Below are 17669 nucleotides of genomic sequence, written 5' to 3' on the forward strand. Positions count from 1 at the left end.
GGGGGGGGGGGGGGAATAGGAAGGGGAAAAAGAAAAAATGGAGGAGATTTATGTGATAGGTCTTTGGTCACTAGACACTACAGCCTGCCCTGAAGTGTTTCTTATTATGATCCTCAGCTGTAGTACCTGCTTCCTTTCAATAGCTGCCTTGTGGTGGCCAGAAACACTGAACACTGCTGTGGACTAGGAAATTAGAGCCCAGGCAGAGTCATAGGGACTTGGTGTGAAGTTCTGCAACCCTAAATATCTGTGGGAAGGAAGAGACAAGATAGGAGAAAGAATTGGGCTAAAGATTACATTAGAATCAAGTTGCTTTTTCTTTTTTTCTTTTTTTAAAAACTCATTTCATCTTTAAATCACTCCTCCTGGCATGCAAGAATCCTAAATAAGGGGTTAATAAAATGCAATCATTTATGATTTCATCAAATAGACAGGTCTACTTTGCCCATGTCACTAAAATGTAGATAATGACAAATATATGAGAAGAGGTCCAACAAGGGCTTTAGCTGGATTACTAGAATTATTTAACTTTTAATATTTTTAAACCTATGGGCAGGGACCAGATATTTCTGTTATGAAAGAAAGAAAAAAAACCAACAAAACCAAACAGAAACACAAACAAAAATCTTGCACAATTTATACTCTCAGACACTGAAAGTAGCCAGAACACCATTACAATTCCCATGATAATTTAGGATTTCCTTTAATTTTAAGATGTGCCTTGAATTATAAACAACAAAAAGCCACAGAGAAAAGCAACATAAAAATGGCTGCTGAGTTCAGAAGGGACACTTACGCCCTGTACACCTCTTCCAGTGCTCTTGTCCCACTGTCAGCAGCTCTTTAACTCCATCATCCATTGCTTTGGTGAATCTCCCCACTGCATCACATTTCTGTTCTCTGTTGCATTTGGAAAAAGCAAAAACAAAAAGCAGTTTAACAGATGCATTACTCCAACTTTAAATTCAATACTGAAATGTTTAGTAGTGTCAACTAGGTCTTAAAAAATAATCAAGAGAAATAAATTAATTCCTTGAAATTCCTGACATTTCACTGAGGTCAGAATTTCTCTCTTTAGATACATGCATTTTTCCTTCTGTTTTTCTCCCCTGTGTTAATGATAACCCAGTACCACGTGTTTCTTATTAGAATTAGTTATCTGAAAAAACCCAAAAGGCTACTAGCTAAATATCCTCCCCAATGAGATCAAATAACGGAACAACAAAATCTGATTTGATGAAAATGCATCCCTAGAACACTTAAACACAAATAGGACTCCACATTGACAGGAAATTACATGTTAGAGTAACAGAAGCAGCAAAATTCATGCAACAACAAACAAACAAAGAAAATAATTGTTCCAGATATTTTATTTAAAGTCTAAAATAGGTGAATAAAAATTAATATAGCAGTTCTCCTAGGAAAATACATATGCTATAATAACTTTATATTGACAATACTGTTGTGTTCAGTTGTATTAGAGAGGAAACAAAAAAAATCAGTGATGCTCAAAAGAGAATTCTGAATTAGCATGTGCCTTTATACCCTCTTTAAGCACATTTCCACATGACTATCAAAGCTTTCCATTAAAATAGCACTGCATACACAGCAATGCTCAGCGAACTCTACAAAAGAAAACTAGGCACATATTTTTTTAGTTTTCAATGAGAATTATTCAAACTGCATCAGATCTTATAAATGCTCTCAGCCAAAGCCTGTATGAGACACCTCACAGCAAGGCAGCCCTAAGTGACCCACCAGAGCCACGGCTGCTGCTCCAGCTGTGGCCTAAACACCTAGAGGTTACCACCTTCCCCCTCAGCTGAAAGCCCTATCCACAGTTACTTGCACAGAAACAGAACCTGAGCTTTCCAAGAGGCTCTTATTTTACTCCCATTTTTCCAGTAGCAGATGACCCTTTCATTTTCTGTACTTCATACTTTATGGTATTGTGATCACAGAAGAAGTTCACAAACCAACACATGGTTACCATCCTTTGATCAAAACCAGGAGCTGTTTCAGTAAAGAGTGCCTTTTCACTGAAGAACCTAAGAGCTATTGAACAAGCTGGTTTGTCCACTTACAGAAGTAATGGCTTTCAAGACTGTGTTCATGCACTCTGAGATGTTTCCAGGAATGTCTGGAACATGGTGTGGACATCTGATGTGTTACAGCTATCCCTGCAATGCTTGGGGATAGGTCCCCAGAACCATCCCAGGCTGCCAGCCCCAGCCTAGGAGCCAATACTCCCTGGTGAACGTTCCCTGCAGGCTGCTTGCCTGCCCTCACCTTGTCTGGGGACAAACTGTTTCAGCAGAACATATGCTGGTTGTTTCCTGCCAGGGTTCTGTATATAATACACTCACTCTCTCCTGCACCTTATGTACAAAATCCTCCCTCTGTTTCACCCCTTCAGCTTTTATGCCACTGGGATATATATAAAACACATCACTTAAAAAAGTAGGGGTTTGAAATCCTCATGTTCGAGGTAGAAGTGACCTAAAAATGTTCATCTCTTTTACTAGTACAGAACTGCTACCACACAGCTATTATATCTTGGACACAGCCTGTGCTGGGTTACTTCCAGGTACAGATACACTACTTCTTTGCTACTATAAACTCCTATCTAGTTTATTCACAGCTTAAGACAAAAGCATTATCCAAGTTTCTATGTTCTACAACAGCAAGCAAAGCATGTCATGCATACTACATATCTTCTAAGAAAAATGATTAAGCCTAAAGGACTGAAATAAAGGCTGCAGAGTAAATCCAGTCTTTCACTCTGTGAAACCCAAAAGTCTACCACCAAGAGAACTAAACATAAAAAAAGTATATATATATAACATATACACCTATAAAATATATTCATTTGCTTTTCCAGAAGGATACCCCAAAAATGCAGTAACTAATTAAAAATGAAATTTGATCATTTAAGTCAGTTTTCTTTTTTAATAGCTTTCCATTGCTTCCAGATATTAGAATCATACTGTGTGTGCACTGTATACAGGTATTTCACAGACACATTGTTTTCCTTGATGTTCTACCTACAGTTATCCTGAGGTACTTGGTAAGTCTAGCACACTTTCAAACTATTCACAATTGAAGGATTAAAGATCAAAATACACTTTCATAGCAATATAAAACATAACTCCACAGGATCTGCCAGTACTTTATCTCATCTACTAGTTTTGCATAAGTCTTTTTAGGATCAGTATTCAGCCACCGAAGTCAGAGACATCACAGGTAGTTCCACCAAGTTTTGGAGGGGTTGCTATGAAAAACCTCGTATTCAAAACAATTTTTCAGCTCTGCTTTGATGAATACCTCTTCAAATCCATGACTGTATGTGCATGCTTACTATTCTAGTTTTATATTAGCTCAGTATGTGTTGTATATCCAGATGCGTAATGTTGATGCAAAAAGAAACCATCTTACATTTCTACCATGTCCAAGTCTGGAGCTTCTGGTTCCATTGTAGAAAAGATCAAAACTCCTACAGTTTCATCTTTTTCTGCCTTCCGCTTTCCAGTTTTCCACTCCTTGAGGAAAAAAAAAAAAAAAAGACCAAAAAAAGCTAAAGTTTGACCACCATTGTTCATGAGTCTTTAAGGGCATGTACTTAAGCAACAAATGACATATTTAGGAGAACAGTTAACCAGTAGATCACCCATAAATTAAAACCTTTTAAACAAAAATTTCAGTGGAGCCATGCTTTCTTAAAGTTTCACCCCTTCCTTCTTGTGCACTTTGATTCTGGTGTTAACAGACCCTTCTTGTGTATTAGTGAAACACAGTGTAAGAGCAATTATATTCAGCTGTCTCTGCACATGTGAGAGTGCTGATATCAGAAGCTACTCAAGAAGATCATGAGACTATTATGCAATTGCCATACTAAGTTCTTAGTGGGAACAGATAAAAAGGTTAAAAATTCCACATGTATTGCAACATCTGTTCTGTTTATATCAATCCATAAGTTACAATACTAAGAAGTGCTGACTAACTAGCACAATTATACAACTCTCCACTGGCCATGCAAATATCACTTCACTAGGACTGCTACTTACTACATTATTAAGACTCTACTTACAGGATCACATAATAATTTTGGTTGGAAGTGACCTCAAGAGGTTTGTAGTCTGACCTCCTACTCAAAAAACAGTCAGCTGTGACCTTAGTTACTCAGGGCTTTATCCAGTCTGGTCTTAAAAACCTTCAAGGATCATTTACTTTTACAGCAAAATGTATGGGTATTTAGAAGTATGACTATTCTGTGGAGAAAGCAGCAGTTTTCCTGTTTATTTCCTCATCAATAGATAACCAAATTAGTAACAGAGCTGGAGCTCAGTCATGAAAAAAACATTATTTACTGAAGATGAAGATACTAAAACCTCTTTAAAAAGCATAAGAAAATGCTGGAGGGGTGGGACATGGCAATAAAGAAGGGTTGGTTATATCAGGTAAGAGTGCAGCATAATCCTGTTACGACCCATTCCAGTGAAAATTGTGTTTCTGAGGGAGGGACGTTTGTTTTTAAATATAATACAGCATCAGACACATCCTAGATCTGCTACAAAGTCGCTTCTGTTGGCAAAGAAGTACCAATCAGAGAGCCTCAGTGATTTGTGAGTCTAACCTAAACAGAGCAGGGCAACAGCCAAGAGTTGTTACATATGTTTCTATTTTGCCCGAGGACACAACTATCCTTAAAAAACCCTGGAAAAGCTACTTTAAAGAGCACATCTCTGTTAGAACGGCATATTGCACCTCAAACAACTTTATGCCTCATTATGGTCAATCGGCTGAATTAGTTAGCAAACCCAGCAGCTTCCAGCCCGTCACTACTGCCACAGGGGGGCAGGCAAATGAGAAGGCTGCAAAACTGAACTCGTAGTTCGAAAGGGGATGGTGTGAGGAGGAGCAATTCCTCGATCTCAGTTCGCGTGTGAACTTCATTTCCTACCTTCTCATCTCGGAAATTGAGAAATTGCTGGAAAACTTCACTTTCTGAGACAACAGGATGGCGACACATCCTTGTCATCCAAGCCTGCAGTCTCTCCATACGCATTTTGATAAATTCTTCTTCAAAGCGCCCTGTTATACATTAAACAGTAATTATTACATTTCTACTCTGGTACCCCTCGGGGGGTGGGGGGTGCTTGCCTTTTTTTTTTTTTTTTTTTTTTTTTTTACATCCTGACAAATCAGAGCCTTAAGTTACAGTATATTGGTTACTGACCAAGAGAACTCCTTTTAAAGATAGTCAGGAAATATGAAAAAGAAAACCATAATCCCACCCACAACTCAAATCAATCTTTTTTGGGGGAAATAAAAAAAAAAAACAAAACCAAACAAACAAACAAAAAAACCCAAACCGACCAACGTTTGGATGGAAAAAAACCCAGATATTCAGATGACCCAAGAGAGAAGCTAGGCACAGGCTCAGAACGCAGATATTTTTCTGATACAGTCTAGTAAATCCTTGGTCAAAAATGTTGGCAAAGAAACTACTTACTTTCCAAGATGTCATGTCTTAACCAACAAAGTGTTTCAAACTGGACTGCTCAGATATGAACAGCAGATTCAAAAAAAGCAGTACCTCCCATAAACATATTTTTATAAAGGTAAATAAATGTGTTGGGGAAAAATCTCAAAAAATTTGAACAAATCATATGTATAAACCTGTTAGAATACATACATGAAAGACTGATATTTTTTTTGAAGTTAAGAGATTTTTAAACACAAACTATTTAAGTAACTTTTTTTTTTTTTTTTTTAAAGCAATAGAGCATCAACACTATGTATTTACAAGAACCTTTCAGGTTTAGCACAAACTGTGTCTTACTGAGGGAATCTTTTCCAATTAAAAAAAAAATGCACATCAGCCTTCTAAAGCATACAGTGAATAGGTTGTATTTGAAAGGAACGAGAGATTCCTCCAGCATCCAACTCTTAATTTCCATAGCAGCACAGATGACAAACCTTGAACGCGTGTACTCTTTCAATATAATTCTACTGTATAGTTACTATGGCAGCAGCCCTGCAAAGCTGACGTTTTAAGGTTTTTGGGGATTTTTTTGTTTGGTTGGTTTTTTTAAATTGCAAGCATGGGAACTAGCCAGACTAGCAGGTAAAGAACACAACTAGTGAAAAATAAAGTTTGGGTATGAGTATGTTTCCTGCAAATTAACTAGGGGAAAAAAAAAAATAGAAAGTCAACTACTATGGAATAAATGTTACATAACCTGCAGTAATACGTTATTCCACCTGTAATATATACCGAAACCTCTGCAGTATTCCTGCCAGCATAAGGAATGCAAGGCAACAGAAAGAGTAGCATCTGGAAGTTATGTGCTGGTCGTTAGGCATATCATCACCAGCAAATCATGACCCTGAGCAAAGCAGTCCAATTGTAAAGAGTCTTGTTTTGCCAGGACTAATGGACAGAAACACTTTTCTAGACAGTCTTCAGAAAGAAGCCTCCTAAACACAATAAAAAAATAAGCACCATTTTTTCAGTTTCCTATGTTTCAAAAAAAAGAGAGAAAAGGAGGCATGCTTTCTTTTCGTTTTGTTTTGCATGAGACAAATTACCCTCTCCCACAGACTCCAGAAGACCAAAATCTACAGGCAAAGTTTAACTGCGATGCCAAACTCTTGAGTCTTTTAAAATACAGTTACAATAAATTCTAGAGATCCCATCAGGTCTTCTGTTTCCTTTTAGTCCACATGCACATGTTCAAGCAAAAATACTGGTGAATTCTAAACGTGAGACTAAGGGGAGGGGAGGAAGTCACTTCCTCACTTTTCAGTTTCCTCGGCATTTATCCCAGCATCTGTATCAATGCTTAGCTTTCTTCAAACACAGCAGAGCTGCTGCATTTTCAGTGATGCCCACAGCCACATGGTTGGCAATATGCCAGCTTTTGTATGTTTGTTTTTTGGCTGGTTGTCTTAGAGGCTGTATAAAACCTTACCAGAAAACATACAAGTGAAAACAGGCAAAAGTAATGCATTTTCCCCTAATACAGGTGTCCAATTCTTTTCTTTACATGCACTCTAGCACACCCTTGTAGAAAGGAAGCCAGAGACTACTGGAAGCCAGAGACTACTGGAAACACACAGGCACTGCCACATTCAATTGCAATGACTGAACTCATGAGCATTCAAAGGGTCCAATCCCACTTTTCTTGAAGTCAGAATAAAAAGACTTCCATAAGCTTCAGAGAGTTTGGTCAAGTTGAACTGACATCAAGCCAGAGCAAAGTGTTATACAAATGAAAAATGCTTTCTAAATCAAGTGTGAAATGGAGCAACAGGAGAAACAGCTGCAATATTTTACTTGTGAACAAAAAAAAGCCCAGTTTATCAGGGGATGCTCCCTTTCCTCTGGGAGATTTCAAAGCTCCTATAGCATAACACATTTAGAATAAAATGCAAAAGAAAAAACATCCCCCCCCATCATTTCTCCAATGAGAAATGCTGATTTAAAATCAGCAAATATGTAACATAAGTACTTACCTCTTCTCTCCAATAATAAGTATTCTCTTCTGCAGTAACTAGGGGGGATGCCTTTTTTTTAAAAAAAAAAAATCACCTGACTAGATAAGTAAACCTGAGTTCTGAAATGATGCTTAGTGTTGACATTTTATTATCAATAGGCCATCACAACTCAGAAGTGTTGAATGGTGAAAGGTTGGGTTTTTTGATAGCTTCTTTAAAAATAGTGGGGGGAAAAAAAAAAAGAAAAAAAACAAAAAAAATCAAACAGTAAGAATGAACTGAACCTTGTAAAAAAAGTAATCTTATTTCCCATCTCATGAATTCACAACTAGGAATAAAATACCTGTTACTTGCTTGTCTGGAAGAGATGGGATTGGAATGGCTAATCCAAATTTAACCAGGAGACGCTCATACAACCAGTCAAAGTGCTTGTATCTGTGGTTGACAGACCGATTAGTGTTCTGTAAGAGAAACACAACTCTGAATTTTGACAGGCATCTACAGATAGCGACACAAAACAAGTTTGATAAGAATAATATGTGGAATGTAAATAAAATTTCTGATTTAGAGTCTTAAATCTGTAATTAAAAAGAACTTGAAATGCTTGAACAAAGTAACTCTTTGGAGAATAAAGTGTGACAACTACCACTTACTCTTACAGCCCTGTTACCAAGTCACACAAACTGTATTATTTATATGTACAAATGACCCATATTTGTGAGAGAGAACAACTCATTTCAGATACACTTACAGTGCAGGTCAGCTGATATTCGATGTAGCTCTTGAGACCATACATTTTAGAACCTTTTTTGGGATCTGCCACCACACAGTCAAATGTAGAGGTAGGATAAACCCACATTGGGCCATAATCACCAATCTGTAAGAAATTACATTATCTTTAAATACATCATGCTGTACCAGCTGTAAACAAGGAGACAAATACTTTCTTCACTTGAAAGTTTCCACTGATTTCAGCAAAAGCTGGATAGCCAGAAAATAGAGACGCTTCTCGCAACCAGAGATGATTGACTAGTTTTGTTTATCTTATGTATTTTATAATTCTTCCCAAATAGTGAAATGGTAAATTCTAGGGAATGCTACTTCAACCACATTTCACTAGAACAGCATATATCTAGAATAATCAGGTTTTTAGATGAGAGGATGGCCTGACCATCATGACTGAATATTGCAAATGTTTACGAATGTAGTTCTTACGTACTACATAGCTATCTAAAGTGACAGACAGTGTAATGCATTAATCTGCCTCCCAATCCCAGGAAAAAAGGTTATTTTCATGATCACAAGTAACAGATCCATCATGAGGAAAAGAGTACTGAAAAAAAATAAGAGGAAAAAAAAAAAAGTCAGCACACTTAGAAGAAAGGAGCTAAGACTTGACCCTGGAAAATCCCTCAAGTGATATATGACTCTGAGATGTAGTCTATCACAACTTTGAAATACTTAAATGACACACAGTTTTATTATGACACTTCTAATTCTATGTTCAGTATCAGTTTCTTTTGACCCAAATACATATAATATTTAGCCTTGGGGTTGCTAAATTGGAGAAAAAGGGAAGATTAAAAAAAACCCCAACAAACAAAAAACCAAAAATACCCACCCCCCCCCTCAACAAGCCTACACAAAATAACCAAAACAAAAAAAAAACGCAACCCCAAAACAAACCACACCACCTCCACACACAAAATACACACACACACCCAACTTACAATTATGGATATTTTCTCTTTGGGTTTTGCTAGCTGCTTTGCCAACAGATACTGTTCCATCCCAGGTTTTGCAAATCCAGGAAATCTAACAAAAAAACCCAAATTATAAGCTTATTCCATATTTTCCTTTCTTTGATGCATGCAGAATTACCTGCCACCATGGGAAAAAACTGTTAGCATTTCTCAGGTATAGAAAAGAACTGATGTGGATTAAACAACCAACAATTTGCCCTGAAAAAGTAGAAAAGTTTTAGCTACTGAACTCCAGCTTTTATTTGTGCAATACAGTCCCCTTCTAGGGCAAAGTAGCTACTTGTGCTCTGCAGCCCATCAGAGCAAGCATAACAGGAGAACACAAAGTAACATCTTCCACTCCATTGCAGTCCATCCTCTCTGGAAATGCATACACACACACACATTCACAGACACTGTCCTACTGTTTCAGATTATGAGACTTCATTCAATCATCTGAAAGAACAATGACCTACAGATTTATCAAGTCTTTTAAACAGGAGTTATGTTAAAGAATTTATCCACCAATTAGAAAGAAAACCACACACATACACAAAAATCACTGTAATGTCCTTGAACTCTGCATAAAAAGTCTTGCAAAAAGCAAATTATAGTCCTCTTTCTAATTAGGAGGGTACTTGGCCCTTGAAGTACTGCAACCTACTGCCTGCTTGCAGAAATATGAGGGGTAAAGTAGAACTTACTTCACAGACAAATAATGCTCTTAAATAAGGTAAATTTTGTGCTGGTTATACTAAATGAGTTTGCAACAAGTAGATGCCACAACAATGCAGAAGTATTGTTGCAAAACTGGACAAAACGTCCACAAAATTAACAACTAGTCATGCAGAGACAGTTGATTTTAGTTACATACTGGAGGAGACCATTGTTCTACAATCCGTTTCCAGTCTGCTTTCATCCACTTAAAGATAACCACACAGTAGCTTCTCAGAGTAACAGTAGTTTTAGAATAAGCAAACAATAAGTTGTAACATGAGATAATGCCAGTATAACCCTGACAAAGCTCCATGCTACTGTAAGATTTTTATCTTTTAAAATAAATTCAAAAATAGTTAATTTTTTTTTTTTTTTTTAATCAAGCTTTCTGTGGCCCAAGAATCAACCTGGGTGATGCACAAACATAGAACAGAACCTTTCCCCACTCCTATCAACTCATATTGCTCACAAACTCTGGGGGAACATCTCTGATCAGTCTCGCTGTATGGACAAGCCATTCATCACCTTTAACTTTCACTAACTACACATAGTGTTAAAGACAGTTACATTTTTAAGGACTTGTCAGTCCAAAAGTTCAGATCTTGTAAAAGTGTCATTTGTCTGTACAGCCTCCAAAAAAGATACAGCTTTGTCACATACTTTCAGGCTTTCATGGATCTGCGTTCTCTGATCACACAAGGAGAACACTGAACTATAAATCCATATCCACTTCTACCCCAAAACTGTAACATTTACATTGCATATTTCAAAAAGGTTGAATAGTCACACATTTACATATCTTGACAAATTCCAATTTTCTTCAATATATACGTTTGCCCTGCATTTTGCATTACTTGTTAAGTGGTAATTTCATAGCAGCTGCACGAGAATTTCCACGCTGGACCCCTCCAGCTTCTGATGCTTCATTCTCCTTGTAACCAAGATAAGATGGTGAAGTTGATTTTGGGTCATCCCAGTCATCATCCCAATCATCGTCATCAGCAGCTGCTGAAGTACACGAGGGGGCAGGGGGATAGGGAAAGGAGAAAGTTATTTTCTCTTTAAAAGCAGAAGGAGCTACCTCAGAACCCATACACAAATAATCAACAAGGTAAATATATTAAGATCTAGTTCAGACTTATTTTGTGATTTCCCCCAATCACCACCATCCCCACCAAATACTGCCTGCAAAACACTATGTTAGAAATCCATTGAGGGAGAGGGACTTAAAAAAAAAAAAAAAATAGAGGAGGTGTTGGTGTGTTAGATGAATTCAGTAGCCTTCCATATTCATAAACTTCAGGTTAGCATTCCCCAGTTTTAAGTTCTCCTCAGAATTTAGGCTTCTACTGCAAAAAGGTAGAGAAGCCTTCTGAAAGACTAGCCATTTCCTAAAATTAAGGATTTAAGAGACTACTTCTTCACAGGCCTGAGTGCAAATTCAAGGGTGTTTAAAAGTTCCAGTTATGCAAGCTGAACAACATGACTAGAAATAGATCATGTATGAACAAAACTTTGGCTTGTCATATTTCCATATATGTTTGAGGTGTCTGTTACTGTGGATCTGATTTTAATTTTTAAAAAGGTATTATTTTAGTGTCCAGTTTACCCATGTGGCAGTGTGCTACTAGGAAACAGGTTTTGTTTTGTTTTTTAAATAAGCTGTATTCTATAGTTAAGAAAGATGAAGCAATTCTTACCTCTGCTGCCCACCTACTCTAATATATTCAAAATTAAGAGAATTGTTAGCACACCTGGTCCTTGATATGCCTGTGGATGACCAAATGTTGTTGCTGCTGCCTCCCAGTTATTTGAAGCACTGTTTCTCTGGCCAGCTGCACTTTCAGGCTTTGTTGCCCAGCTGTCAGCAGCATTTCCGTTATCCCAGTTCCCAGACTTCCCAACATTCCAGCTGGACCAAGGATCACTGGCATTGTTTGCCTGCATTGTATAAAGACACAACATAAAGAAGAAATTACTGAAGAAATGAGAAACAACAACATACTTTCTTCCTGAAGTCTTTGATTGCCTGCTGATAGGCTATGAGCTTGCATTCAACACTGGTTCAATTTAGGAGCAGCTGCCAAATCTGACATTCTCAGCTACACAATTCTTAAATGCTGTAAGCACCTGTAAGAACTGAACAGTTTTCCAGCAATGTGACACCAATACATACTAATAAGTGTTACACCTCCTCAGGGAAGTTAAACTATTTGTTCCAACAGTGTGAGGAAGTAGTCTTACCCATGGTAATAATTTTACACCAACACCATAAGTATGGTGCATGTGAACTATTAATTACCTAAAGCCATGGAGTAATTAGCACATTTAAAACAAAAGATTAGTTTTTTTCAAATGGTTATTTTATCAAACACAGATTAGTGACTTTTAGTAAAGGCAAACCATAAACTGACCACACACACCATCACTACTGGTGTGATGGGGAGTTACGGCCAGCAACCTGCTCAGCTTCCCTGTTAGAGCTTAACTCATTCACAGCAAAGATGAGAGAAGGAAACAAACATCTGCCAGGGAACAGTCTGGCATCTCCCCGTAGACCTACTGTCTCATCTTAAGCTTCTGGTGATGGTAATCACACATAACCTTCTGCTGATGCTGTTGTGGAGGTGGAAACCTCAGTGAAAGAGCACAGAGCAGACATGTCACTAATTACTGCATCAATTTATCAAGTTCATCTGTCAGCAAATTGGATTAATAGCTTAGCATCTTGTTCAGCTCCTTGATTTTAACACTACACTTCAAAAAACTATTGACTAGTTAAGTGCAGCCTACTTCAAACGCTTAGTGCAGAGACTAGATGGCAGAAAGAACCACTCACAAATCAAAACCTACACACCTGAAGTGTAGGAAGAAGGAGAAGGAGCGCAAACAAAACCTACAAAGCCAGTCTTGTTCAGCAGAGGGAGAAACTGAGTTTTGTAAAAGGAAGTCTCAAAACCTACAGAAGCCAGTGCATTATTTTTATCATGAAACATATCAAAGAAGGGATGCCTAATATAAATTAATTGCTATCAGAATATAACATTTACATGTACAGAAAATAAAACTCCCACTAAAAGTCAAATTAGTCTCTGTAAAAACATTGAAAAAGTTTGTTTCTTACACAAAATAAAGTACAGCTACTCCTCATTCCATTTTTTCCACTAAAAATTCTCACCTCTCATTTTAGCTTCAAGATACTACTTAGAAATAAGAGCACTCGCTTCAGTTTTTCCTAAAATAATCTGACAGTCAGGTTTCACAGACACTATCAAACCTTTAGGACTTGAAAATGGTGTTGATATTGTGTAACACCTGTTCTTTAGGTACAGAGTCCCCAGGATCTGGAAATTATGACCAAGCCCCCAAGGTGGGGGAAATCCCCATTCAAAAGACTCATAGAGTCAGTGGTTCTTAGGAACTGATGGAATAAGAGAGACTATGTGGACAGCTTCTATACTGATAGTTTGAGGGGATTTTTTATGAGGATGAAACTGATGCAAGAACATGACTGTCTAAAGGAGCAGTATCACTGAGGTCCACCTAATTATTGGATAGCTGATGCACAGCACTACTCTCAGCAATTACAAAGAAGTTGCTGGTAGAATATACCAGCCTGTTCTTCCTACGATATCCACCTGCTATAAGTTTAAAGAGAAATAATTATACGTACCATCAGTCAGCACTGCTTATCTTTGCTAAATGACAACACACGCTGGGGTTCAACCACATGGAAAAGCACACCTGTTCCTAACATAACTTAGAGCACCTAGAAAAGAATAGTTTGCATAATACTCATTTGCCTGTACTTCTGCAATATATGTTGTGCTGATCACTGGCAAATGAAAGCCCAGAAGTAGGATGATTGCCAAAAGGCTGAGTAAAGTTTTCCTCTTCTCTTTAGTTCATATGAAATCCGGTACATGAGTGGGTGACAAAAAAACCTTAAAATGTGCTGCAAAACAAGGGGGAGGCAATAATATTAACACTGGGTACACTACTGAAGAACGACTGTCAAGAGCTATCATCACCAAAGTTGCAGACAGTTGCTGATATACACTAAATGCTGTACAGCAAGGGGAAATGGATTACTTAAATAGCCCTCTCAGATGTCTCATCTATGTACCTATATGGAAGCACTATTCAAATTGGAAAATTTGACTTATGAGGTGTCCAAGAAAGCGCTGGGGTAAGCTTCTGACCCTTGATGTATCACTCACAGAGTATAAAAGGGCTGAGATATGCTATTCCCACTCAGCTCCTTTCAGCCAAAGGGTCCACGTTTCTTTCTGAGGCACTGGGGAAGAGGGTAAGAGATGGGTTAGGACAAAGAGCATTTACAGGTCTCCTTTCATTTGTCTCCAAATGTTTGCCTATGTGCACACACACTGTGGTAGCCAAAAATCAGCAAATGTGGACAAGGGTTCAGGAATCAGGCCTGTCATCATCAAGGTCCCATAGCACTGTGTAGGACCAAGTAAAGACTGAGCATTTATTAAAAGGGTAATCTCAGCTCCAGTCAGCAGTTCTGTGGATCTCAGCAGCTGACAAATTCCATACAAGAAGCCATTCATGTGGCTTCACTCTGGTTGAATAAAACCTAATTAAGCCAGCAAGTATTTTGTAAGTGATTAAATTACATGTTCTCATACCTTTAGTTTTCCATAACTGAAATTCACAATCCTCTGATCTCTCTTGAGTCAGCACAAAGAAGATGAAGAGTCCATACAAAAAGCTGTTATTTAGTCAATGTAACTTGATACAGCACACCTAATATCCAAGTATGCAAGCAAATCTCAAATGCAAATGCACAAAAAGAAATGCCACACCACACATAATTAAGACGCTAATCAACCTTCAAATGAAACACTGCCTCTCTTTGCTCCTCAAGGTAACATCAAACAAGTATGCTGAGATTAAATTCAAGGATGAACTCCTTAAAAGCAGCTGATTTTCCGTTTTGTAGACTATTATGGACTTACCCGCTCCTACTATTCTAGGAGAAAAAACACCATAAAAAAGGCTATTTGGGGAACAGACAGAGGGAACACATTACTGAATATTTTAAGTCTTCCATTAAGCGCAGATTCAAACTCACTATAGAAACAGATCATTACTGTTGGGGGGGCTGGGGGAGGGGAGAAGCAGTTTAGTATGTTGTTAAAGATCTAATAATAGTTAAATGAGAAAAATTCCACAACAGGAAAATCCTCAGCTTGGCAGTGGAATGTCAATATCTTTACCAAATGAATCATGAATTAAATAGGAAGAAGGGACATCTTTGGTATTTTCTACAGAATCCAAAGTTATAGATAGTAAAGCTAAGGTAAGTCATTGACACATCTTTTTGCCCTGGATAAATTTTTTTTTTTTTAACCTCTTGGCCAACTGATTTGTTCCTGGCAGACTCCTTCCTTTTATTCATAGATGTTCCTGATGGACAAATAGATCCATCTATTCTACTCTTGAGGGACAAAAGCTAAAACAAACATGATGTTCAGATGCTAAATCTAAGTTGAGAACCTAAAAAGATCTAGGTAACTGTGCCATCAAAAATGACAACCTCCAACCGTAAGAAATACACCTTGAAATCTACTCAGAGACAGAAGCCACACTGAAGCAGTGAGTTGAGAAAGTAAGTCTGATCAAATCAAGGGAAGTCCAGGACAGCCAAAGCTGCAATGAGAAGTGTTATCATCTTGAAGAGAAGTTGAGAAAAGACAGACAGCACAGAGAAATGGCAGAAAATACAAGAAAAGTCATGGTGGCTCAGCTGAATAGCTCACAGGAATGAACATACCTCTCCAGTTTCATACCTGCCTTAGTTACCTTGAATGGAGACAAAGGTCTTAGGCATACTCACGCATTACATAGAACTCAAGTTCTTTGGATAACAGCCTCTGAACAGATACATAAAATAAGGAAGTGAATATAGACAGTCACCCTAAAACTCAAGCTTTTTTTTCCTCTGGGAAAAGATGTGTAGAGCTAAAAGTCTACTCAGCAGCAATCACAGAGCTGCATTCACTGTGCTGTATTTACCACAGAGCAAGTGTGCACATTAGGAGATACTGAGGTAGCTGCCATGCCCATGATATTTTATGCCCAAGGTTTCTCCCTGGTAAATCAATACCTTAGCATTGTGGTTCATGTGCACTTCTTCCTCTTCTGAAGGAAGGCCCTCTTTTCTGTTGTACAATTTAAACATGTTTTCTCCTTAAATAAATCCTCTAGAAAAAGCAGAAGTGGAGATGGGCTAGACTTTAAGGGATAACCAGCCTTATGGACTCACATACCATAATGTTCCTGTGGATAAATACATGAAAGCAACAGCAGAGAAGACAACCTGAAGCAGGTGTCAAGGAGGCAGTAGCAACAATGTCCAAGGAAACCATTAGTTCCTCAGCTGTTCCTGTCATCACTTCCTTCCAGATGAAACCATCATCCAGCACCTCCACTCCCAGTCCCACTGCTCCTACATAAAGTAGTCCCTGCATAGGAGCTGGGCTTTGCCTGCTCACAAAGTCAAGGCACACCCACTGGATGCTCCTTGCTTTCAGCAGGATAAAAACCCCACACCACTAGCAGAAGAACTGAGCTACCACCACGAAGACCAGCGCAGCTAGTTTTTTTTTGGTTTTCTCCCACTTCCAATCCCATTTCCTTACCTGTGAGGTTATTCACAGCTAGAGTGGACTAGAGACTGCATTGCTTCTGCACAGTGCAGGCACAGGATTTCCATCTATTAACTCCTGATTCAGCTCAAAAAATTAGCCATGTTTGAAGTATAGAATGTTTTTTTAGAAAGATTCATAATTTAGACTTGAGAAAACAATACTTGGTGACGGTACGAGGGGAGGGAAAACACATCTATTGTCATCCTCACTGCTTAAAGCATTTTTTTCTTTTTCTAAATTAAAGTTTGCTTAGTTTCAACTTTGAGCCACTAAAAATCCTGTACACATTTATTCAATGAAGCTCTCAGGCTTCTGTCTTTGTTACTCACACCTGCACATGTAAATGGCAATCAAGTCACCTCTTTACATCCTTATCTTCACTTGATATTATTTAAATCCCTAACGGTTTCTTCTTGAAACACAGATGAGAAATCTCAGACAGTTTTCCAAGTCACAGCAATTCCAGAAACAGAAGAAAGACTCCCTGTTCCTCTCTGATGTTCTCTAACCTTTGTAGCCTGATCCTGGGATGTCTAAACAAGGCTTTATCCTTCCTTTTTGGGAAAAGCACACTATTTTTGTTTGGGAACAGAGGAGAGGGATTTCCTTTGTTGCCTTGTTTTGGAGGAGCAGTTGAAGAGTATTACTGCCTAAGACTTTTCAGCTTACCACTTTCAATTAAAAATGCCCACAATTCCACCTCAAAGTAAGTGCTCAGTGAACAATGAACAAAAAAAAAAAAAAAAAAAAAAAAAAAAAAAAAAATTATATACTGCAGCAAGCTCCCTGCTGTGGTGAAGGGGACTGTGCAACACATGCATGTCATAGTGTGCAAGCAAGAAGAAACATTCATAGGAGGGCTGACAAGATTGTCACCATTATCAAGTTAAAATAGTCTTTATACAGTCAATGCCAAACTACTAGACTAAAAGGCTACCTCATTAAATAAGTCAAATTAAAACAAAGCTATAAGAAAAAAGAGCACACAAACACTGTAAATTGTGGAATACTATTTCAATAGTCAGATTTCGCC

At 38.0% G+C, this 17669-nt stretch overlaps 1 protein-coding gene across 2 annotated transcripts in view; it reads right to left on the reverse strand.

Moving 5' to 3' along the window:
- The window catches only part of SNX9 (sorting nexin 9), a 70406-nt gene that overhangs the window by 14128 nt on the left and 38609 nt on the right, over positions 1-17669 (reverse strand). Inside the window, exons 5-12 of one of the 2 annotated variants that reach the window (XM_026845672.1) lie at positions 11714-11900; positions 10814-10964; positions 9231-9315; positions 8252-8377; positions 7844-7961; positions 4961-5091; positions 3436-3539; positions 797-900 (exon numbers count right to left, since the gene is read on the reverse strand). In XM_026845672.1, coding sequence (XP_026701473.1) covers positions 797-900; positions 3436-3539; positions 4961-5091; positions 7844-7961; positions 8252-8377; positions 9231-9315; positions 10814-10964; positions 11714-11900 — 1006 coding nt within the window. Of the gene's footprint in view, positions 1-796; positions 901-3435; positions 3540-4960; positions 5092-7843; positions 7962-8251; positions 8378-9230; positions 9316-10813; positions 10968-11713; positions 11901-17669 lie in introns of both variants that reach the window. The other variant, XM_026845671.1, reaches the window with a different exon arrangement.

The sequence above is a fragment of the Athene cunicularia genome (genome assembly GCF_003259725.1).
Source record: "Athene cunicularia isolate RWA chromosome 3 unlocalized genomic scaffold, athCun1 chr3_part1, whole genome shotgun sequence".
In the NCBI taxonomy this organism is placed as follows: Eukaryota; Metazoa; Chordata; class Aves; order Strigiformes; family Strigidae; genus Athene; species Athene cunicularia.